This window comes from Phycodurus eques, chromosome 4 (assembly GCF_024500275.1).
Source record: "Phycodurus eques isolate BA_2022a chromosome 4, UOR_Pequ_1.1, whole genome shotgun sequence".
In the NCBI taxonomy this organism is placed as follows: domain Eukaryota; kingdom Metazoa; phylum Chordata; class Actinopteri; order Syngnathiformes; family Syngnathidae; genus Phycodurus; species Phycodurus eques.
The window spans coordinates 21,197,679-21,223,534 of NC_084528.1; the positions used below are offsets into that span (position 1 = coordinate 21,197,679).

At 40.5% G+C, this 25,856-nt stretch overlaps 1 protein-coding gene across 3 annotated transcripts in view; it reads right to left on the reverse strand.

The window, feature by feature from the left end:
• LOC133401517 (protein argonaute-3) overlaps positions 1–25,856 on the reverse strand; it is a 46,588-nt gene that overhangs the window by 6,526 nt on the left and 14,206 nt on the right. Inside the window, exons 2-18 of one of the 3 annotated variants that reach the window (XM_061674621.1) lie at positions 23,212–23,383; positions 22,291–22,411; positions 20,950–21,158; positions 18,564–18,700; positions 14,200–14,334; positions 14,028–14,115; positions 11,811–11,958; positions 11,607–11,726; positions 11,412–11,534; positions 8,407–8,540; positions 8,146–8,330; positions 6,672–6,831; positions 6,506–6,596; positions 5,366–5,560; positions 4,738–4,872; positions 1,577–1,678; positions 1,292–1,491 (exon numbers count right to left, since the gene is read on the reverse strand). In XM_061674621.1, the coding sequence (XP_061530605.1) occupies positions 1,292–1,491; positions 1,577–1,678; positions 4,738–4,872; positions 5,366–5,560; positions 6,506–6,596; positions 6,672–6,831; positions 8,146–8,330; positions 8,407–8,540; positions 11,412–11,534; positions 11,607–11,726; positions 11,811–11,958; positions 14,028–14,115; positions 14,200–14,334; positions 18,564–18,700; positions 20,950–21,158; positions 22,291–22,411; positions 23,212–23,383 (2,455 nt within the window). Of the gene's footprint in view, positions 1–1,291; positions 1,492–1,576; positions 1,679–4,737; positions 4,873–5,365; positions 5,561–6,505; positions 6,597–6,671; positions 6,832–8,145; positions 8,331–8,406; positions 8,541–11,390; positions 11,535–11,606; positions 11,727–11,810; positions 11,959–14,027; positions 14,116–14,199; positions 14,335–18,563; positions 18,701–19,027; positions 19,183–20,949; positions 21,159–22,290; positions 22,412–23,211; positions 23,384–25,856 lie in introns of those variants that run through there. The other 2 variants (XM_061674620.1, XM_061674622.1) reach the window with 2 other exon arrangements.

Genomic DNA, 25,856 nt, shown 5'->3' on the forward strand with positions numbered 1-25,856 from the left:
TGAGGACCGGGGTTGAATCATGTATTATTTTGATGATTATAGCACATAGCAAATAAAAAAAAATAATTCCCCATATTGCGGCACGGTGGGCAACTGGTAAGAGCGTCAGCCTCATAGAGCTGAGGATCGGGGTTCAATCCCCGGCCCCGCCTGTGTGGAGTTTGCATGTTCTCCCCGTGCCTGCGTGGGTTTTCTCCGGGCACTCCGGTTTCCTCCCACATCCCAAAAACATTGCATGGAGAATTGATGGATGGTATTGTGGGCGACTGGTTAGCACATCTGCCTCACAGTTCTGAGGACCCAGGTTCAAATCTGGCCTCGCCTGTGTGTAGTTTGCATGTTCTTCCCATGCCTGCATGGGTTTTTTCCGGATACTCCGGTTTCCTCCCACATCCTAAAACTATGCATGTTAGGTTAATTGAGGCGGTAAATTGTCCGTAGGTGTGAATGTGAGTGCGAATGGTTGTTTATATATGCCCTGCGATTGGCTGGCAACCAGTTGAGGGTGTACCCCACCTCTCTCCCAAAGTCAGCTGGGAAAGGCTCCAGCACGCCCTAGTGAGGAGAAGCGGTATGGAAAGTCATATTGTTGAGGGACACAAATCATCATCCTCCGAGTGCATACCTTAAATTGTTTACATTTTAAGGAAGTATTAATATTTTTAGAGACAAAAAAGGGTTGAATTTTTTAATAATAGGGTTGTATTTTTTTCCAGAGAAAGTCATCATCTTATGAAAAAAGCCCCCCCCCCCCCCCCCCCTCAAGAAGTTCTAATTAAGCGAGCAAAAAGTCATTTTTCAGGAAGAAAATCCTGATTAGTCCTTTTTTGGGGAAAAAAAAACCTAATCTTACAAAAATATTGCGATGAGAAATTTTTCAATAAAAATCAATATTACAAGAATAAAGCCAGTTCATTTTTTTAGTCAATCTTACGACAAAGTCATCGTTTTCAAGCATTAAGTTTGATTTTTTTTCAAAGTTCGTCTTTTAGAAAAAATGCATATTTTGTCGAGGAAAATCAGAATCTTACAAGAATTATGTATTTTAATAATGTATTAAATGCAGGACTTGCGCCACGTTGACATACTCGTATTGTTCTCAACAAGGATCGGTAGGTTACGGTTTATCACAATTGTTTGTTTTTCACCGAATTGACAGTGCACTGAATTTCATGATGGTTACATCTCTAACTAGTATTAAATGGTGTCTTGTCCCAAGTTTGAAACTGAGCAAGATTCAGTGCCATTTTTCCCGGCATTCATACCGGAAATGCCATCCCGAAGGCCTCACCTGTCGTGCTCTTTGTCTACCAGATGGTAACGGGCACGGAAGGCCACCAGGTGGGCGTAGTAGGCAGGCGCGGGTATGGACACCGAACGGGTACAGCGCACATAGGTGTGGCACAACTGGTAGGTGAGCAGCTGGAACTCGTCGGCCGTGAAACAGTTGTCGTCCCACAGCACGTGGTAGTGGGAGGGCCGGCTGGTGCCCTGCGACACAGACGATACAAATATTTGGATTTCATTGCCAATAGTCATAATAAATAAAACAATATCATAACAAGAGCTTGCTTACCTGTATTCCAGCATGACTGCAGAGGTAAAAGTCAAACTCGTAAGGATGTGTGATGTCAGTGTCCACGGTCGTACCAGCAGGAATGTTTCCACTGCGTCCAACCTGACAAACATAGCACACATCACTTACTTCGCACTACAGTGTGGTGAAAAAGTATTGGCCCCCTTCTCAAATTCTTGTATTTTTGCATAGTTTACCCACTTTAATGTTTAAGATCAGGATTTTCAGTTAATGAGCAGAATTCATGGTTCCATCAATCACAATATGTTGTCCTGGTCCTGAAGGAGCGAAGAAGCCCAAGACCATCACACTACCACCACTATGTTTGACTGTTGGTATAATGTTCTTTTTCTGAAATGCTGTGCTACATTCACACCAGATGTAATGACACACACACCTTGCAAAAAACTTTCATCTGGTCAATCCATATAATATTCTCCCAAAAGTTGTGGGAATCATTCAGAGAGAGAGAGAGAGAGAGAGAGAGAGAGATCTATATATATATATATATATATCTATATCTATATATATAGATATAGATATATATATCTATATATATTTTTTTTTTTTGCAAAAGTAAGACGAGCCTATGTTCTTTTTGGTCAGCAGAGGTTTTCACTTTGGAACACTGCCATGCATGCGATTTTTGCCCAGTCTCTTCCTTATTGTTGTGTCATAAACACAGACTTTAACTGAGGCAAGGGAGGCCTGCAGTTCTTTAAAAGTTGTCCTAAATTCCTTTGTGGCCTCCTTGATGAGTCATTGCTGATCTCATTGGGTAATCTTTGCTGGCCGGCCACTCCTGGGAAGGTTCACCAGTGTTCAACGTTTTCTTCATGTGAGGATAATTGCACTTCCTATGGTTTGCTGGAATCGTAAAGCTTTAGAAATGGCTTTTGTAAATCTTTCCAGACAGATAGATGTCAATTACTTTCTTTTAAGACTGTTCTGGAATTTCTTTGGATCGTGTCATTTTGTTGCAGCTTTTTTACATCTTTTGTCCGTCTGGAGGTAATCAGGCTTTGGTGTGATCAGTGAAAATTAACCAAAAGTTGTGATTAGCCACAATTATTTCATGATTTAATAAGGGGGGTAATTACTTTTTCCACACATGACTAATACATTTGAAATCGTTTTTTTCCTAATAAATTAAATCACCATTTAAAAATAGCATTTTAAGTTCAGTTAAGTTATATCCATCCATTGTCAACACCGCTTATCCTGGTTAGGGTTGCGGGGTGCTGGAGCCTATCTCAGCTGACTTTGGGGCGAAAGGCGGACGACACCCTGAATATGCCACCAATCCGTCGCAGGGCACATATCGACACGGACAACCATTCGCACTCACATTCACACCGTCACTGAGTGGGAACTGATCCCCCACTACCCGCACCAAAGTCAGGTGAGTGTACCACTACAGCATCAGTGACCAGTTAGGCTATATTTGTCTGATATTTACATTTGTTTGAGGATCACAAATATTAAAGTGGGGAAACTATGCAAAAAAATATAAGAATTTGAGAAGGGGCCAATACGTTTTCAGGGCACTGTATCATCCATTACACACTTCATAATTTCCCTTTCAAACTCTTTTCCGTACTTCAACAAAAGCTTTATCATACAAGAATAAATTCTCATTTTATTTTAGAAGAGATTTAATAATGTATGATAAGTTTTTTTTTTTTTTAAGAGAATATCGTCTGATCTTTTGTTTTAGTAATTTTTTGAGAAGTTGTAATGTTACGTGAAGAGCCGTATTTCTGAGAAAAAAAAGTATTACTACAATAATGTATAAAAAAAAACTTAAGTTTTGCAAGAATGAATGTGTATTTTCTGAAAGTCAAATTTTTCAAGAAGGCCCTAATCTTACGAGAATAAAGTTTAATTTATGAAGAGAAAGGGGGCTGAAGAGTTTACAAAAATCTTTTTTCCAGAATTTTTTTTGTAATCTTGCAATAATAACAATTGATTTTATGACAGTCTAATTTTATGGAGTCAATTGTAATCTTACAATAAACTCATATTTCTGCCAAAACAGTCGTAATTTAAGTATAAATGTGTATTTTTTCCTTTCATTAAAGTCAGAATTATTCAAAAACAGTTTTTTCTTTCAAGAATGTGAAAGAGAATCTTTCAAGAGTAAAGGTGTATTTTTGGATAAAAAGTATTATCTTTTGAGAGTAAATTTCTATGTTGTAATAATAACTTCTTATTTTGAGAAGTCATTATCATTAGAACAGTCATTTTTTGAGAAAAAAAAGTCAATCATATTTTTTTAAATCTTAATTTTGTCATAGAAAAAAAAAGGTGTAATTTGCGAGAATATAGTTATGTTTTTCGAGAATGGTTTTATTTTTTCAAGAACGTCATAATCTTACCAAGATCGTCAGATTATATCAAGAAATTTGTTTTATTACAAGAATAGTTGTATTTTTATAAAATAAAACTACTTTTCCCCAAAAAAGTTATAATCTTTTGAGGATGGTCAATAAAGAAGAATAAGGTCCTATTTTTCAAGAATAAAGTAATATTTTGAGGAGGAAAATGTAAAAATCTTTGAAAATACTGAAGTCCTTTTTTCAATAGAGTAGTCATTTTTTGTGGGAAAAAAAAATCTTACGATAATAAATTGTATATTTATTCAAGAAATAAATTCAATCTATAAGAATAAAGTCAGTCGTATGCCACTGTGTCCAATCTTGACAAATGCATGTCCATTCTGACAACGCCGTCAGTTGGTTCCCACTAATACCACCCATTATATATTTTCCCATTTCCCCGAGCCCGCTTCTTAGTACTTTAACAAAAGCTTGTAGAAAAGTCAAATGGAAAACATTTCATTGCAGGGTGCTCTCTTAAAGAATTAAAGTCCCACTTGGAAGCTAAATTACTTGATGGAGCAAGCGAGTAGGTCCCACTCTTGGTCAAACGATTAAAAGCCTAATGTTTTTGAGAGCTTACGGCTCCATGTGAACAACACAAGCTGAGTATAAAGTCTCCGGGGGCCTTGAGTGGCACTCCGCAGCTCTTTGGGCCCTAATGCTTTAATCGAACACAAGGGCCAAAAAGGTGAATGGCGGACCCCGCAACAAAAGGTAATCAAAGTGGCCCATTCCGAGCGCTTTGCTGAGAGCTTAAACATATAGCAAGAGCAGACGTACTCGCTCGTTGCGGTCCGCGCAGAAGAGGCGTGTGTGGTGGCGTTTTTGCACCACGATGTAGGTGATGCCCGGCTGATACTCCTTCTCCAGGCTGATGCAGGCCTCGCGGATGGCCAGCAGCTCGTAATACAGCACCTGTACAACAAAAAGCACACACCTAATCCACAAATCGGCACACTCAAGAACAAACTATTCAAAACAAAACAAAAACAACCCAAAAAAAAGGGCTATTCGGCTTTGGGGAATTATTTCAGGTTGAACCTATAAGCTTTACGGGCTAACTTAATTTGACCTTTTCTAAACTTTTGAGTTTTCAATGCACATGTAAAACTATTAGCCGTTTCAACACTTTATGCAGTACTTGCTGTTCTTTGGCAAAATTCATTCATTGGTGTTTGATCCAAGAAAAAGTCTAAGGACGTCCACTTCTTTGCCTTTCTGTAACTCTTCCTAGTTCTATTTTGCAACCTACTGTTGACACTCGAAACTCCTTGGCCACTTCCCTCCTTAAACTGTACCTAGTATGCAACTAGACCTGAGTAGGACTACATTTTATATTAATCCTGAAATTTCACCTTGAAACCGAATATCCCTATCTTTTTATGATTAGTGCAAGTGAGAACCAGACCTGTCTGAACTGGCCTTCAGACACTCCATCCCTGTAGAAGATGATGCGGGTGGGCTTGTAACGCGTGGACTTGTAGAACTGGATGAGCAGCTCACGGACCATTGAGGCCAGATCCTGGATTACCTCCTGTCTGGGCCTCTGCACCCGCACGGTGGCACAGTAGCGGCTGGGGTGGGCGTCCATGCTACCCACCACCTGGGGGAGACAAAGCACATTGTGTCACTAACAATGTTTGGAAGATTACTTTGGAAATGTAGTTGGTTAAAATTACAAATTACCCTGTTGATAATATAATAGTGATGTAACTATTTCAATTACTTTCTCAAAGTAATAATTAATTACATTTTGATTACTTTTCTTAAGTAAGTTTGAATGAATGCATTAACAGGACCCTTGGATGTTTCCTCTAAAAAGAGGATCAAAACCTTAGATCATTATTTTGGAATTAATCACATATTTGTTCTTTACACAAATAATAAACCGATAACAAAACATGATGAAATGTAATTAAATAAAATGTGTTTGCTGCATTATAAAGCATGTGGAAAACATGACACCATGTTGACCTAATGACAAATGTGCATAATTTAGACAATAGCTTCATATGACAACCCAGAGAAGCCGTGGCATTGTTCCATAAAAAAGACCAAAATTATAAAGATGAAATTGTTCTAAAGTCAAATGTTCTTTTGTGTGTTCAAAAGCTTAACTATATATTATGAGTCTAACCTGGTCTAACTTTTTTGAAATCTCAGAAACTCAAAGATTGTGCCACAGGGTGGTACTTCCGAGGTCATATTGGGGAAAACTGTCATGTTTGAGACTACGGCAAGAGAGAGCCAATCATAAGAGTCGGCTTCTCAAAGGTTACCAAAATTGTAATCATGGAAATTTCCAAAAGTAGCTGTAATTTAATTACACATTTTCTCCTAATAATGTAACTGAGTAAAAATAACGTAGATTTTGTAATTAAATTACGTAATATCGCTACATGCAATTTATTACTCCCCAACACTGGTCACTAATGGGTAATGGTTACATGACAGTAATAGGGACACTGGCCCATTCTCTTGTACCAAGATTGGGCCCTGATGAATGTAATACAATGTAATACATGTAAACAATGAATGTGAAACTTACTGCTGCAATTGAGGGCTTCTTGCCATCTCCGGCAGGTGGATGTGTCACATCTGCTCCCAAAAAGATGACTGGCTGCTGAAACACTGAAGGCCTGTGAAGAGACGCACACAAATGAGATAGTCATTGCTTCAGTGAGTATTCGAATGTTCGAGAAGGGCACGCTTACCGTTGGTGAGGCACCAGGATGTTGTTGATGCCCCCCAGCTTGACGTTAATCTTGAGGCAGAGGTTGGAGAGGGTCTGGGGGGACGTCTTCACCACGTTCTTCACCTGGACGCACTGCGTGGCCATGCCCAGCAGAGTATCTCCCACACGCTTCACCTCAGCTAAATATGGACATACAGTGTCATCTTACACATGCCTCACTGAAAGTTAGAGATGCTTCTTTTTGATCCATCAACATTTTGTAAGATGACCACTTTGATGCCTTTCTGTGACATGTATCGCTCTAGAAACCACTTCCCAAGTCTGAGGAGCATCCTGTTTAAAGCTTCCCAAGGGCAACGCGCACTGTTGATCAATGGTTAAGTCTTATGATGTCAAAATGTGAACAGCATGCTGAAAAGACTAAATACCAATTAGAATTGAACTAGGAAATGTAATGGTCGATTAACGGATCAAATACCGGTTTGGCTCATTGTTAGAGAACAGCAAGTTGTCCAAAAAGTAATGAAACATTGAACAGTTGGACATTCAAAGTTTAGAGAAGGTCAAATTAAGTTCACCTGTATAAGTAATAGAGCATTTTAAGGTCATTCTCAAATTTCTCCCAAAATCTAGTATCCCAAACTTTTTGTGAGTACTGTAATCCCCTGCGGGGGATAGGGACCAAGTCCTGCTACGAATAGCATTTTTTTTTTGTTTAAAAAGCTAGTAATTTATGCACCAAGATGGTGCTAAATAACCTTTCTATAAAACAGTGCTTTGGCGGCAACTTGTGTCATCTTTGAGTGTTTTCGTAAGAGCATATATACAGTGGGCGAATTTTTGAGCGAATACTCTCCGGTGGTATGCGAAGAAGTCCTGCCTAAGTACAATTCAGTTATATTTAACTTTTAAGTTCAATACACATCTGAGAACCGTTTGTTTTTTAAACATTTCATATTTTTTTTTATATCTATTGTTTTTATTTTTATGTGCAATGCATTTTAACTGAATCATTATGCAAGTACTTGTTTTTATTTTTTCTATATTTAAGCGCACTATTAATTATATTGTGCATAATATAATAGTGGCTTACAATAAAATTAAATACTTTTTAGGAAAACCTGACCCATTTTTGATGAACACTTAGGCTGCTGCATTTAAATGTTGGTGGTACTCGAAGAGCCAAGTAAGTACTGCACTGACACAAAGCTAGGACTACCCAGGACTTTAAAGCAAAAAAACATTTTTTTCCCCCCTCTTTGGCCGTCACTCTGGTGGCTTCGTCAATTCTCTTGCTGGCCCTAAACTTTTACAAACAAATAGTTCACTGACCTAGAGGCAGAAAATGGACAGGTTGTTGCTTTGACTACTTGATGTATTTTAATGATAGTCATGATGGTGGTATTTGTTTTAGGTGGAACTAGGTGTAAAAAGTTTGAGAACCACTTTTGTAGTGTTTAGTTTGTCATGTTAAGACGACATCATTTTCTTACCATAGACAGGGGTTTTGCCGGGGAGGATGACAATGATGAGCTGCAGTCCGGCATATGTGTTCTTCAGGTGTCTGAACATGGGCTCCACGCTGTCCGCTCCCTGGGCATACTTGCAGAAGCACGGCTGGCCCTGGATGGGCATGCCGGCGTCCTTGGAGATCTTGCGTAGCTGGTCTGTGAACGCCCTAAAAAAACATATTGTAACAATAATACCTTGTCGAGAGCATCATTTAAAACTGAGGGATTTTTTTCTCTTCTGACTTGAGAATGTCCTCCCGACACTGGCGCTGCGTGGCAAAGCAGGCGATGGCCCACATCTTAATCTCCACACCAGTGTGGAACTGCTTGCCCCTCATGTCCCAGACACCGTGACTGGGCGTGGCCACTGTGCGGTTCTGAAACAAAAGGTGCAGTCTCACCGCGTATACTTGTGATTATTGGAGCAGACCATGCAGACATTCACAAACTAAAACACGCACAATAGGTCAAAGAAACACACATTATACATTGCGTATGGAAAGTATTAACTCGTGATGGGAGGAACAAAACACTGATGCGTCAGCACTGTGCCGAGCGCAAAAGAGTGAAACCCCATATTGGTGTGTGCATCGCTGTAAGAAAAAAATCATGTGACTGATACAGGAAGTGTGTCGTTTGGATGTGCCACACCAAATTGTGTTTGTAAGGAAACAAACTGTCGAGATGTTGCGGATTTGTTGGATGGAATTTTGCTGTTGGATTTCGGATTTTTGCTCGCCCTCACCTTGTTCCACTGACTTCATGGATCGTTCCAACAACTTTTACCCAGTCTGGAATAATTTTGATGCCAAATAAGGTAAATCTTTTTCTCCTTTGGGCATTTGCTGTTAGTTTTTTAATTAAATATGTTTGTAGTCTTTTCTGGTAAGAGATTTGAATTGTTTTCAGATAAATTAACTTCTTATTTTATTGTAGGTGAAGTGTCGGCTCTACTCCACAGAGCTATTTTATATCAATAAGAGCACTTCATCAATGCTGAGGGATAATAGAGCTCGGCATGGCAATGAAGAATTGGCAGATACAGGTATGTTGAAATTCTCACAAAGAAAATTGGAATTTTCAAAAATAGTTTATTACACACAAAAGGCATTGTGTGACTCTGTAATATTGTTTGTAAAAATGTGTCCTTTAATAAGCATTTAACAAAATATTTCCTTTTGGCTTGCGTTTCCTAAAAAGCAAGTAGTGGATGAGGCTGTGGTCAACATGATCATCAAAGACTGTCAGCCACTCACCATTGTTGAAAATGAAGGATTCAAGAGAGCTCCTGAAGCTCCTATCAACTTGCACTTAATTTTTTATGCTCACCATCTTCATCTGTACCCTGTGAAAGAGTTTTTTTTCTAAGGCAGGGGGAACTGGTGTCTAAGAGGAGAAATCACCTTGGAGCAAAGACACTTCAAAATATTTTGTTCAATAAAAATGCATAATGAATAAATTTTTATTCTTTTATTTCATATGATTGAACACTTACGTTAACAAAATTCCATACACAAGTTAAAAACTTTAACTACATTTTATTACAGACAAATTTGCTATATCTTTCATGCCAACTCATTTTAGCATTTACACAAACAAGGTTTTAAGCAAATTTTAAACTCTTCTCATAAACAACTCAGCAAACAAATTGAGAAAATTATACAATGATGAGATCATATTTTAAGTAAAGGACTAGCGATTAAATATTATTTTGCAGGCCGATGTTGGGTTTGCAGCATGTAAGCTTTTCCATCTTATTTTCATTTTGTTTACCTGCAATGATTTTAGAACTACTGCAGGGGTCACTATTGAGTGACCAACACAGTGTCAATACAGTGCCAACACAGTTTGTGTAGTGTGTCAATACAGTCCTTGAGGTATCATCATCCCATCACTAGTATTCACAGTGCTTCGTTTTTCCCCCCACATTTTCTTATTTGCATCTGATTTATTAAAATCAATTTGCAAAATATATAATACTTAACGTCGTTATTGGGTGCTTTGTATAGATTTTTTAAATTGTAAGTTAAAGCTTGGGCACAAATGGGTCTTCCAAATCGAAAATGGCCTGAAGCATACTGCCAAACTGGTTACAAAGTGGCTTAAGGATAAAGTCAATGTTTTTTTGTTGAGGGAGGGGGGGAATGGAGTGGCCATTACAAAACCCTTATCTCAGTCCTATTGAAGATGTATGGGTAGACCTGAAAAGGCATTTGTGAGTAAAGGTGGCCTACAAACTTGGCTCAGTTACACCAGTTCTGTCAGGAGGAATGGGCCGAAATTCCTGGTAACCATTTTGAGAAACTTGTGGAAGGATATCTAAAATGTTTGACCCAAGTCATACAGTTTAAAGGCAATGCTACCAAATACTTATATCTAAACTTCCGACTTGAAGAAAGTCATGAAAAATTGACTAAAAAAATCCTTCTCAATATTCTGACATTTAGCAAAGAAAAATGTTGGTAATCCTAATTGATCTAAACAGGAGAGGTTTAGTGTGATTTCATGTCAGACAGTGAGGGGAAAATGTGTGTAAATATCTGGTTTCAACTGTAGATTCATTAACCACATGAAAATATTTTTAAGAAGGCAGATCCCTTCACAAGTTGGGATTAAAAATAACTTTTTTCTCATGTAATATTCTAATTTCTTGAGATGGTGAATGTAAGGTTTGCTATAAGGTAAGCTATAATCATCAAAACTATAACAAAAACAGGAACCATTTCACAGTATGTGTTGTGAATCTGCATGATATTACAATTAGACTTTTCTTTTTAATTGAACTGCTGAAAGACGTTTTCTAGGCTAATCTAAATTATTGAGATGTACCAGTACAAGCAATAATAAAGACATATTTCCATAATATGCCCCCTTTAAAACTCTTTCAAGGATATATACTACAAAAATACATTCATTATAAAAGGATCTAAAACTATAACACAGACCCAATACAGACAGATGTTAATTCACATTGTGGCTCAGTCCCAACTTCATCCAACCTGGATCAAATTGTTTTTCTTTTTTTTTTTTTTTTCTTTTTTTAAAGCAATTGCTTTAAAAATGCATTCTCCCCACCATAACAATGTTAACAGATTGAGCCACAAGTAAGCACAACAAACAAACAAAACAAAACAGAAGCGAGTGTTAGTTCCCTCCTAAGGAAAGTGGGGAGGACAGCACGTCAGACAAAAACAAGAGAGAATGGGTGTGATTTAAAAGAAGGGTACCATAAAGTGCTCTGTGCTCACCCTGCCGCCGTACTGCAGCATGGGAGCGGGTAGCACTCGCCCCGTCACGTGGGCCATCTCGTCGCGCACTTTGAACTGGAACTCCTGGACAAACGGGTCGGCATCATAGTTGGCGCTGCGTACCTGAAAGACAGAGGAAGGTCAGCTTTGAAGACTAGATTTTGAGATAATGAAGATTTGTTCTGTGGAGCTCACCAGCCTGCTGATCTCTTCCTGTCTGTCAGGCGCAGAGCGAGCTGTGGCCTTGATCATGGTGGACGTCTGATTATCAGTCAGCTTCTTGATACATCGCTGACCGGCTACAATGTTACACACCTACCAAAAACAACAGAAAGCTTGATTTTTTTTTTCCTCCTATCTGGTTGTTTTTGTGTATGTTTTGGATGAATGGTCAATCACCTCCAGCGGCAGGTAGGTATGCTTTTGCTCCTGGCCAACTTGGAGACAGGGTAGGTGGGGGTATTTGAGCTGTAGGCTGTACTTCTCCCTGAAGTACTGGGCTACGGTGCGTTCCACGGTCTGGCCGTTCTCCAGCTGGAGGGGGAACCTGCAAGAGAACAACAAAGAGAGAGCTGAGATCAGACTCTTTGGAAGCTTATAGAACAATCTGGGAAGCTAGTTTAGGAATAAAGATTTCATGAAATATTTGGAATGAGGGTCTACGAAGCGTGCAAGGATACTGTGCCAGACACTGTTTAATTCAATGCAAAATATTTTATCGTGCTCACTGTACTAAAAAACATTTGGCAAGAACGTTTGAGAATGTGTCACCAGCTTGTGATCGCTGTCATCACCCCCCCCCCCCCACACACACACACAATTATTTCCATGTTTTGGCAGTGCCTCCAACTATTGGCAAGAAATCGCCACTTCATCTACAATCCGTTCACAGCTATTTTTGGTGTTCCATTGCCCCTACTCAGTCGCTGCGCCTCACAAAAACACACCATGGCCTTTGTCACCCTTCTGGCCTTTGTCACTCCTTGAACCATGAGGTCTGAGAGGCAATGCACTAAATTTAAATTGTTTGTACTGGTGTTCATGAGATATACACTATGTTTAATGGAATGTTTTTACATTTATGACACTTTTGGTAGAGGTGTCAAATTAACACGTTAATTGAGATTGATTAATTACAGTAATACTTAGTGCATTAGGTTTTTTTAATCGGGTTAATATACTTTTTAATCTATGTACTGTTTCCTGTGTGCAAGCAAGTTGTCCTGTGTGGCTTGTATTTGTTGCTTTGCCTCCCTCCGCTTGGTGGCGTTTTAGGGTAATTATTTTCTTGTTAAATAAGCCTCTTGTTGTGATAGGTAGATTTGCTTCCAATACAATCAGGTTTAGCCTACCACCTCAATGCCTGCACAGCTAATGCTAGCAGCAAAGATGTAGTGAGCCATTGCAGAACTGAACTTCAGAACACCTCGCGTATGAGTAGGTCTGAGAAAATTGACTTTTTAATGAACAGTGTTACTTTTGATGTGCTAATTTACAGCAATGTAACTGATATTTTATATTTTTATTTTATTCTTATCTGAAACAGAGCAAAAGCAACAAGTTCAGTCTTCAATACTACTTGTATGCTAAGAAAAGTGTTCTTACCGTTTTGAATGTGTTAACTTCAGCACCATTCCGGTTATCCTCACTAGGGTCGTGGGAGTGCTGGAGCCTATCCCAGCTATCTTTGGGTGAGAGGCAGGGTACACCCTGAACTGGTCGACAGGCAATCGCATAGGTTTTATATATTTTTTCTAATTATATGGAGATTGACAAAAGAACACAGCAATATTTCTCCTGGTGGCTGAAACTCAAGTTTGTAGCCAGCACTTAAGACTAGTCTCAAATCAAGGTGTGAATGTGAGTGCAAATGGTTGTTTGTGTGCCCTGCAATTGGCTGGCGACAAGTTCAGGGTGTACCCCGCCTCGCGCCAAGAGTCAGCAGGGATAGGCCCCAGCACGTCCGCGACACTAGTGAAGATAAGCGGTACGGGAAATGGATGGATGGATGTAATTGGATAGGACTCCATCTGTTATGTCAATCATTTGATCTGCCACAATTATAATAATTTAAGACTAAAATATCTCAAATTGAGGACTTTTCTCAGCATTTTTTAGGTGAGATTAAAAAAGATTAATTTGATAATTAATTGCAGATGATAATTAATATCACTAATTATTTTTTTAATCATTTGACAGCACTAACTTCTGGATAATTAAACAACACGAGGGCATTATTATTGTTTTCCCTGAGAAACAAACAAAAATATACATATTCATGCACTTTCAATTAGTCACTTTACCACTATTAAGCAAATAAATGTCATTTACAACTGGAGATTAATATGTTTAAGTGTAACTATAAGTAACAAATCATTCATGCTTAAAACTATTCCTTCCTTGAGTTTTGAGTCATTTAAAAAATAAATGAGATCACCCAAGATGACAAACGGTTCAGGGTTGTTTCCCTACTGGATGACTAATGCTGACTCTGTAATGAGCCAGTCGGTGAGCATCTGGTTTGCTGGGTTTTCAATGTGCAGCTGGTCTTAACAGCCCCCGTCCCGATGACCACAGAACCCGGATGCCTTGTGCCAGGCCCCGAGGGTGACTCACGTTTGATGGCTGGCTGGCCGGCGGGTCACGTTGCAGACACGATACTTCCTCCGCATGGTTCCACAGTGCGTCACTTCCACCTTCAAACCTAATGAATGAAACAAAAAACAATGTTTCTCTCAAACACAAGTAACTTGGGAGGACTAGTTGTACCACATGGCGGCTTCTTTACCTTTGATTTCTTTGGTGAATTTGACCCGGTGCGAGTCTGTGAGAGGGCGGGGCTGCTCGTCTATGTTGTGTATGTCCAGTACTTCACACATGAACTGGATGACCGGCTGGGCCTTGTAGAAGGCGGTGGCTGACACTGCCAGATAAAATACAAGGGACGTCATGGCTTGTACAGCCAACTTGTTAGAAACAAAACAAAGCAGCCAGCATCCAAGGACTTCAAGGGTACAGTTATGTAAAATGGACGCTTTAAAATGTTGTATAGAAATAGCTGTTTCACTGGAGTGCCTGGCTGTCCATCCATCAAGTGAACTTAAACCACCAAGTACAATTTTTGTGAGCTGCCTTTTTCTAAAAATTAGTCTGAGTGAGTTGTTCTGAATTTGTGTCCTACTGCTGTTACCAAACAGTCTCACTGATTTACATAATTCCACTATCACACCCAAGTTTCTTTGCCTAAGACTTGACAGCTAGCCTCAGTGAAGATCTGCCATTTTTCTGTCTAAAATGGTCCATCAAAGTAAAAAGGTAAGCAGAGACACACAAATTAGTTAGCGCTATCTTTTTATAATCTACACAACTTGATTGTTTGGTGAAGTTGTCGACATCATGGGAGTTGGTATTGTGTCTGATTTGGAGAGTTGTCCACTGCTTTCACCACGGATCAACACACTAACTGACAAGTGTAGTGTATGAAGTCCTGCCTTCACAAATCACTAACTGCCTCAGTCACAAACTGTGCGTACGGACAGATTTGTGCCTTAACCGTGTGTAAGCACGTTTGATGCACAAATTTGTCATTCATCAATATGTTCGTTTTTGTTCACACTGCGAACAAATCTAGAACCCCTCAGGACATGCGTACGCACAAATAATGCAGGCTCAGCTTTAAAAAAAAAATAAAAATAAATAAAAATAAAAATCTTTCAGCCAAGAGTCACAGAATATTGGAACTATAGTAATTTATAAAAACAATAACTTTGCCGATAACTAAATTTTTTTATTTGCTAATGGGTTTAATGTCCTAAATAATGAAAAGGTTACTTCATCACTTTTAGCCTCGTTCTGTTCAAGTGCTTTGTACAGTATGTGCATTTATGTGTGTGTGCCCACTGCAGCTATGTGTGCAGTCCAACTGTCACTCAACGAGCAGCAAGTGCGATCGGACCGCCCGCATTTCCTAGTTTTTGCAAAGATTCAGTATTCTAATCTAATAATGTTACTAAAATTTTCAAAATACCTTTACAGCAAAATAGACTATATAATTGGATAGAGGAGTGTTAAACGAATAAAATCAGCCCAAGTTTGTAAGAATCGGATTACGGGTTTTATGTCACTTTTTAGGTCAAAAATTTGCAAAACAATTCTGCCCAGAAATCAATGTAAATTATTAGGAAACATTTTTTTAACATTTTAAGTGAGCGAGTCTCAGCCATACAAATACAGTCTATAGATATACATATGTTTGTTAGGTTTTACAACAATACTTAACTATATTTACTGTATACATTTTAATGTAACTGTGGTGGATGACATAGCGACGCTTGCATTCATTGTTCCCAGCAATGATCATTGCGGCAAGTTCAATTCAAATGAACGGGAGTGGATGATGAGCATAACCTCAAAATAACCATCCAATTTCCGTACCGCTTATCCTCACTAGTCACCCATGTCCCCTTTCAGATCATGTTCCCTATTATTGGGCTAACAATTCAACCTTTGGTCAAGCTTGGCTGCCCTAAGATTCTAGACGCTAGTATAGACACTATGATATGGACTAATGAGAACTAAGGTGTTTTCCATATTTACACCATGTTCAAGCATAAGGGTGTCCACACGTGCACTTGTCCAACAGGACACCCTAGGTCGCAGTTCGATGATCGACTTTGTGGTCGTGCCATCGGACTTGCGGCCGCATGTCTTGGACACTCTGTGAACAGAGGGGCGGAGCTGTCAACTGATCACCACCTGGTGGTGAGTTGGCTCTGATGGTGGGGGAAGATGCCAGTCCGACGTGGCAGGTCCAAACGTATTGTGAGGGTCTGCTGGTAACGTCTGGCAGAATCCCCTGTCAGAAGGAGTTTCAACTCCCACCTCCGACAGAACTTTGCTCATGTTCCGGGGGAGGCGCGGGACATAGAGTCCGAGTGGACCATGTTACCCGACTCCATTGCCGAGGCGGCCGACCGGAGCTGTGGCCGTAAGGTGGTCGGTGCCTGTCGTGGTGGCAATCCCCGAACCAGTTGGTGGACACCAACGGTGAGGGATGCAGTCAAGCTGAAGGATTCCTATCGGGCCTTTTTGGCCTGTGGGACTCCTGAGGCAGCTGATGGGTACCGGCTGGCCAAGCGGAATGCAGCTTTGGTGGTTGCTGAAGCAAAAACTCTACTATGGGAGGTGTTCAGTGAGGCCATGGAGAAAGACTTCCGGATGGCTTCGAGGAAATTCTGGTCCACCATCCGGCGTCTCAGGAGGGAGAAGCAGTCTACCATCAACACTGTGTATAGAGGGGATGGGGCGCTGCTGACCTCGACTCGGGACGACGTGAACCGGTGGGGAGAATACTTCGAAGACCTCCTCAATTCCACCGACACGCCTTCCCATGAGGAAGCAGAGTCTGGGTTCTCTGAGGCGGGCTCTCCTATCTCTGGGGTTTAACCACCTTGGTGGCAAGGTCCCGGGGGTGGATGACATTTGCCCAGAGTTCCTAAAGGCTCTGGATGTTGTGGGGCTGTCCTGGTTGACACGCCTCTGCAACATCGTGTGGACATCGGGGACAGTGCCTCTGGATTGGCTGACTGGGGTGGTGGACCGGAGGGTGTGTTTGTTCCAACTACAGGGATATCACACTCCTCAGCCTCCCTGGTAAGGTCTATATAGGGATGCTGGAGAGGAGGGTCCGTCCGGAAGTCGAATCTCAGATTCAGGAGGATCAGTGTGGTTTTCGTTCTGGCCGTGGAACAGTGGACCTCGGCAGGGTCCTCGAGGGTGCATGGGAGTTCGCCCAACCAGTCTACATGTGTTTTGTGGACTTGAAGAAGGCGTTCGACCGTGTCCCTCGGGGGGTCCGTCGGGGGTATAGGGTACGAGCTGTGGGTCGTGACCGAAAGAATAAGATTTCGGATACAAGCAGCCGCAATGAGTTTCCTCCGCAGGGTGTCCTCCGGGCTCTCCCTTAGAGAAAGGGTGAGAAGCTCGGTCATCCGGGCAGATCTCAGAGTAGAGCCGCTAATCCTCCACATCGAGAAGAGCCAGATGAGGTGGCTGGGATATCTGATTCGGATGCCTCCCGGACGCATTCCTGGTGAGGTGTTCCGGGCACGTCCCACCGGGATGAGACCCCGGGGACGACCCAGGACACGCTGGAGAGACTACGTCTTTCGGCTGGCCTGGGAACGCCTCGGGATCCCCCCGGAAGAGCTGGATGAAGTGGCTGGGGAGAGGGAAGTCTGGGCCTGCTGAAGCTACTGCCCCCGCGACCCGACCTCGGATAAGTGGTAGAAAAATGGATGGATGGATGAGCTTTGCAGGCAGACCAAAGCTCATTTACATTTCGCATGTTAATGACAAATCCGCCAATTCCAAATGCTACGCGTAAAAGACCAACTAGAATAGCTTGAAAACGGACATTCTGGGCATTTCCAACTCAAATTATCTTGCAAACATGATACGAGCACATCAAAGATTATGGGGGGAAAAATATTAAAGGGGACCTTTAATGAGCGACACTAAAGACATCTGCCAAGTTACAAGCATTTTGGTAATCGATTCATCCTTTATATCTATTTTCTGACATTACAGACACAAAACAGTAACTGAATCATAATCACGTTGTTTTAATTTAAAACAATGAATAAAGGGACTGAAATAAAAAAAAACTTTTATCCGATTAATCCAAAAATAATTAATCGACAGATTAATAGACGATTAAAATAATTGTTAGTTGCAGCCCTACACGCAAGAGCAAAAAGATTCTCACACACAAATGGCCATTTCTCTCATTGTCTCATGTACACACGCAGCGACTACACACAGGAACACTCCACGGCAATCTCACACACAAAACAAACATATGGCCACCTCTCGCACACACGCACATACCCCCAACCACACACACACAGCCACATCACACACAGCCCTCCCTCACACACAGCAGACACACACACACTAACCACACAGCCTCCCCCCCCACACACACAGCTCCATTCACACAGCTACACACTGCCCTGTTTCCATAGCAACCAATTACTCAGCTCCCACCCAGCCCAAAGGACCTTGCTTCCTTCCGGCCACAAATGTACACACCCGTCATTTCAATAGTCCTAGTCACAAGTGTAATAGAGTAGTCCACAACCTGCCGCTTACCGTCAATGTTTAGCATCATCTTCCACATGGCGGGGCGCACCGATTGGTGGAAGCCGAACCACACCTCCCGGCCTCCGCCCAGAGGGTGATCATAGCCCTCCGGAGATGAGAAGAAGGAACGGCCCACCGGCGTGTATCTACGGGGAGGAAACGTCTAAATGTCAATCATGTGCAAACACGGACGTTATGGAGAGTTGTATTTATGCATAGATTTAATTATTAGATAGCGGGCACGAATCTGGATTTTTTTTGGTGCCAAATTGAGTTCCCCAGTGGTTCCAATAAAATACGAAGCGAAGACATCAATTCCTAATACTTTTTTGTCATTTTGAAATGTTGAGCAGGAACAGCAGCACCTTTTCTTTCAACTTCATCTTAACCATCAGCTTTACAGATGTCACAAACATTAGCTTAAAAGTAAAGGTTATCACTTGCAATGAAATGTTTGTGTCACTTTTACTTACAGTTCCCTCTTTTTCTCTTGTGCTGCCTTACTTTTTGATTGCAATTTTTGGCACAAACATCTCACATGGGCAGGCTTCATGAGGAATGCATCCTCAGTGGCTAATTCGTTTTGAGTGACAGCTAATGCCCCAGGATGTGATGTCTTTCCGTGTCCCTAAACAGAGTGAGTGACAAGGATCCAAGAGTCAATCACCCTAATGAATTGTAAGTATCAGTATACATATTGTCAATGCTGTAACATGTCAGAAGCGAATCCACAGCTTATCAGCAATTTAATTAAAAAAATCTAATAAGTTAACTATATTATAACTTAATGTCAGCTACAATACGCTTCCGTATTTGTAGCCTACTACAGTGTAGGGCCCTGTTTCAGATGTGTTAAAGTTTGTCGCAGTTGAAAATAATATTTTGAGATGTTTGTGCCAAAAATCACAATCAAAATGTCATACAACGCAAACACAGAAGCGGTCATCGCAGTCAAAATGTCAGGCAGCGCAAGAAAGAAAACTGTAAACAAAAGTAACAAACATTAATTGCAAGTAATAACCTTTAAAGATTTATTTTTAGTTAGATTATATCTCTCAATGAAATAGAGAGATATACTTGAAATTCAAGACATTTTGTTTGACAGTCTTATTTTCGGTTTGCTATTTAAGAAGTTTAGTTTGATACTTTTGGGCAGAAATCTGAATACATAGAAGCCAAGTTTAGAAGGGGCTTTTAAGAGACGTTACAAAGAGTTTTTGCTGCATGTGCATTTACACTGTTAGTTCCAGTACAATTTTTCAAAATCAAATGATCTGTAAGCCATTTGTTTACTTTTTGGTTGCTGAATATTTTTATAGATTTTATTATATTTATGGGATGTGTACAGAAAAAGGCATGGACATTACAAGGTGGTCACGTTTCAGGTGTGTTAAACTGTGTCGCAGTTGAAATTAATACCTCCATTAAAACAAAAGGTCCATTAGAAGGCAAGTACCCCTTCCTCACTCAAACAACTCACGCAATCACATAAATTTACACCACACAAATTCCACAGGAAAGGACAAATGTCTGACGGTATTGACAAATAGAGAAATATTATACAAGCCATTTATTTGTAACAGCAATGTAAGATAAGTTTGAAATATTAATGTTCTAAGATCATAGTTTGTGATATATATACGGTTTAAACCATTAATGCAGGTATTTGCATAAACATCAGGGGCACCATCAATCATTTATTTTTATAAAATTTCTAGATTTGTCAAATCAGAATAAAGAGTTCCCATGTCCATCCCTCATGAAAATGATAACATGGTATATTGAAAGCTGCCCTGAAAGCTGACTGGTGTTTACAGTAAACAGTATCAGCAGACATGAGGGAGGCGGCAAGCTCATATTGTACTGCATTGTGACATCCAGGTGCAAAAGGCGCACATTGTCCAATGCGACAATGTGTCAGAATGCCAGTGCAATAGCAGGGCCGCTGTAAACAAACCCAAATGAAAGATAAATAGAGACGCGTTTTGATAAATCTTTATTGAAGTCACAGTGAGATATTATTTATGATTGCAAGAGCTTAGGAAGGTGATATCGGGTTAGAAGATGGCCTGGCTAGAGTGAATGAGATCCCATTTGCGCCGGGTTTGATTTCCGTCTGGACATAGTGGCTGATAGTGACGCTTAGCGGATAGACTGCACTGAAACCCTGTTCATTGGTTGAACATGTTCCAGACCCACCCCCTTTAGGTTAAAATGTTATATCAAACGTTACAGGTCAGGACTCTTAAGTCAAAGGTACCACTCACTGTATACTGTAAAAAACAATTAAAACCTGCCACAATAAATTCTGATTTCCGCAAGAGACCGATACATTCCACACAAAAAAAAAAATAATAATAATTTCAAGAGCTGTCACGGACTCTGTGAAACTTACTTCATGGACGGCAGGTGTCTCAGCACCACGTCCACGGCATGCACTGGGTTGGTGCTGATGGGTTTGTCCAGCTCCAACGGCTCAGGCATGCTGCGGCCCGTTAGCACCTCATGCAGCATGTGCCAGCTCACCAGAGACACAAACTTGATGGACACCTTGAAAGGACGATCTTTGCCCCCCTCGCCCGGCAGAGTTACATCCAGGTCGACCTGAGAGTGGGAAGAGAAGAAGTTAACAGTCCAGAGATTGTTTTTTTTCCCCTATAGGAGAGGTTGGCAATAGCGTATTTATGTTGGGATTCTGCCTGAGTCCTGTGTGGCTAACGGCAAAAATGTACAATACAGCCTGAGGTGATTGAGTTTGGAATTCTCCGACTAAAATGGAAAGGAAAGGTCACACAAAGCATGAAAGGATTATCTTTGGGCACATGCTTGGCCTTTCCTTCTACTATTTTGTGACACACACAAAAAGTAAGAGGAGCCTCAACGAAGGGTTTTAGGAGAAACGCTACGTGACAAGAAGATGAGAAGAGGAGGATGACAAAAAGGAGAGAGAAGGAGAAAAAGAATGAAAAGACACGAGAAAAAGTGTCAAAGGGGCATGAGAAGAAAAAAATGAATATATAAAGGAGAAGAAAGTGAAAAGAAAGACTATGGATGAGAGGAAGGATAAGCAGAGGGTAGGAGGAGCACAAGTAGGAGGATAAGGTGAGAAGAACAATGTAGGAAGAGGACAAGAGGAACAAAGAAGGAGGAGGGTAAGGAGAAGGGGGAGAAAAAGAAGAAAGGATGCAGAAGAAGTAGAAAAAATGAGAAGAATCTGAGCAAGATGAGGGAAAAATGAGGATGACAAGGAGAAGGAAGAAGAGCAAAGAGATGATGAGGAGAAGAAGAATCAGGAAAAAAATTAGATTTAGAAGGAGAGGGAGGAGGAGGCAGAGGAAGAGGTGGTGCAGAGAAGAAAATTGTAGGAAGAGGAGAATGAGAAGGACAAAAGGAAGGAGGATGAGGAGAATAAAGAAGGAGTATGAGGAGCACAATAAGCAGATGGGGAAGAACAAGGTGAGAAGAGAAATGTGAGAAGAAAAAGAGGCCAAGGAGAAGGAGGAGAAGTAGATTAAGTAGAAGGCAAAGGAGAATGAGGAGGGAGAGATGGAGAAGAAATATGAAAATAAAGGAGAATACACACCAGATTTCTAGTAAGCACACTCACATTCAAAGTAGTGAGACTCCAGCAGTGTCCCTATACTCTTGTCTGTCATAACTATCTGTGTTAGGTAGGAGTGTTTTATTAGAGTTATGCTTATATATGTGTGTGTGTTGTTGGTGGTGGTGATCTGACCCCCGTGGGCGCCACAGGCAGCGGGTTGGCCGTGTACAGACTCCTCTTGCCATCATAGACTGGCCTGCGATCCCCAAAGATCGTCACCTTGAAGTGTTGTACCATGGAGTCCACCACCTCCCTGTGACAACCAACCACAGCATACTTACACTCCGTATGATCACATCTAAGGCCTGGTACAGCCATAAGGATATTTAAAATCTTAAAAGGTTTGTTTTTTTCTGTGACAGACGCCAAACATACAGATAAAATATCAGGCATAAAACAGTTATGGCCACATTGTATGTGGTGTGCTCTGATATTCTCAACACATAACAGACAAAGACTGGTGCACCGCCGATCTAGGAACAAGATTTCCAAGGCAGAGCTCTTGCATGATCACACGTGATCTCACAAAAACAAAGATGGGCAGACACTGCCACGTCTTGACGAAGGCACTGCAGAATGGACTCTTGTAGAATGGCAATATTGACAATAAAAAGACAAATACATCTTGCTGTCTGGTAAACCCCCTTTTATACAAAATACGACATCAGGTAAGACGTTTGTTGTCAATCAAGATGCGACATTACCGATGAACAAGAAAGCCGCCGTAAAAAATAAAAACATTCTGTTTCACATCACAACTCACGGCGTCATGACTCAGGGAAACGTCGGCTTTCCTTTCACACAAAGGTTTTTGGTCATAAATATTGAATACGTTCAACATTTAAGGTTGTCGTCCCCAAACTGTTTTGGACCCTATTATCGGTACAAATCCACATACCTCAGACCTAAGGATAATCTTATAAGACATAAGATAGTCTGGCATTTGATGTCCTTGGTTGAAAAATGGGCAAAATGGGGACAAAAACAGCCCAATTTTCTTTGTGTGTACCAGGCCTAATAAATAAAAATAGTCTCCCGGAGGAGGACGCTTACCGGTTAACTCGTCGCGGGCACTTGTCAGGCTTGATGTCCACCTCGTAGAGGTAGACGTCCATCTTGGGGATCTCCACCTGGAAGCAGTTGGCCAACAGCTTGATGGGCTTTCCCATGGTGCCATAGCCGGGCCGCCGAGGCATGGCGAACAGGGACTGGGCCCCAACGGCTCCTGTACAAAATGGAAACATGTATATGAGATGAGCCCTTTGAGCCTCGCTGGTATGTGCGGCATCAAAATCTAATTTAGGACCTTTGTATCACTAAATATGACTAGTAGGAGTAGGCGGTACGAGGCTCATTATAATATTTATATATATATATATATATATATATATATATATATATATATATTAGAAGATATTTTGTGACAATAGTTTTGATATACTAAGCATACTCAGCTTTTAAATACAGTGGTATCTTGAGATACGAGTGACCCACCTTACAAGATTTTTCTAAATACGAGCTGTGGTTCAGATGTCTGCTCACTCCAGAACAAGCAGCAATTGGGCATACTGAACAAATCTTGAAAAATACAGGCTTTAAGCTGTTTATTGCCACTCTGTTAAAGTTTACTGTCAAACTAAACATAAAACTAAGATAATTACACATTGTGTATGCAAAAGAAACATAACTGCCTTAATTCCACTAGTTTAATGCCAACACATAATGGGAAATGCCATAGACTGGCTAACAAATAAGCATCTATGTGGCGATGTTATAACGCTTCAAAGAACAAATATTTGGAACAAAAACGCTGCAGCAACATATGCACACAAATAATATAACAATACATCGAGCATTTATTCTTTATCCTTTGCAAAAAATGACTAATATTACTGGACATTACTGAGTCACTTAAAGTAGTTGAATAAATCTGTTCTTCATTTGTGTCTGCATGACTGTATTATACTGCTGCCCGGTGGCCAAGTCGCATACACCAAAAAGAGTCTCAATGAATTCTTAAAGCACAAATGTTTAATTCTACACTATTTAATTCTGTTTATTACTATATCTTTTTATAAATTACAATATTATAGAGTGTTTTTTTTGGGGGATGATGAATAGGAATAATGGCATTTCTATTCATTTTGATGGGGAAAGACGAGTTGAGATATGAGTGAATGTTTATATCTCCAGGCATCACTGCACTGTATTATGCGTGTGTTATAGCTCAAAACATCACTGCACTAGCATTTATTAATGAAAATCACCTCAATCAAACATGTATATTGGGTACCCACAGGTTTAAAGACAATGAATTTAATACATAAGACGTAAAAGACATTAAGACGCAAGACAAGACCTAAAACAAGTTAGTAAATTACACAAATAAAAATTTTAACTTACTTAAAATGTAAAACGTTTAAGTCACAACCAAAGCAAAAACCTGACAATAATTAAGTAACCAAACTTTTAAATAAAAATTTTATGAAAAATGCAATTACAAACATAAAACATGAGGAAAAACAAATTAAAACATAAGCCACAACATAAATCATAAAAAAGATTAAGTGAATTTTAAGCTTATCGCTGACCTTCAGAAAAAGAGTCTTTCACTAAACAAAACAGAAGAGCAAACACACACACAGTAACTGATAAACCCGTCTGTGTACAACAGCAGAAATTCCAAATGTCACCATTAACGTGGGTGCTACTGCGGAGGGGAAAAAACAGTGAAGAATGAACTGTGAGTGACATTTTCATACACAAAAAAAGCCCCCCCAACCACACACACACCCTCTACGCTCTGAGACTCAAAACATATTTTATTGCACTGAGATGTCTTACAAATGAGTCACTCTGACTCCCTTTGCCCCTCTTACAAAAAAAAAGCCACGTGGCTTAAACGTGCTACACTCATGCCAGAGCTATTTTAGTCTTTTAAGTCACCGGACTATTTAAGCCAATATCCCACTTGCGTTCCCCCCTGTTCACCAAAAATTGAGAGCGTAAGTAAAGCCTGCACCAGTAAATCAAAAATGATTCATCGCTGATTTGACTCACATGTGCGTGGGGGGAGGGATTTTGAGGCCCACGCGGAGGGGGAACAAAAAAAAAAAGTACCAAAACAGTCTTAACTGAGGCTGTGCTTGTTTACAGTCAGTGACCTGTGTCTCCAAGGGGAAGTCTGGAAATCTTGCCACCACCCCCAAAAAAAACTGCAACCCCTGGTGTTCTTCAGTAAACCACATTTTAGGGCTCCACATACAGTAAGTACAGAAAGTATTCAGAGACCCGTACCCCCTTAAATATTTCACAGTTATATTGAACCCATTTGCTAAAATCATTTAAGTTAATTTATCCCCCCTCAATTTACACACAGCACCCCATATTGACAGACAAACACGGAATTGTTGGAAATTTTGCAGATTTATTAAAAAAGAAAACTGAAATATCACAACCATAAGTATTCAGGCCCTTTGGTCAGTATTTAGTAAAAAGCACCCTTTTGAGGGAATACAGCCATGAGTTTTTTTGGGAATGATGCAACAAGTTTTTCACACCTGGATCGGGGGATCCTCTGCCATTCCTCCTTGCAGATCCTCTCCAGTTCTTCCAGGTTGGATGGTGAACGTTGGTGGACAGCCATTTTCAGGTCTGTCCAGAGATGCTCAATTGGGCTCTGGCTGGGCCATTCAAGA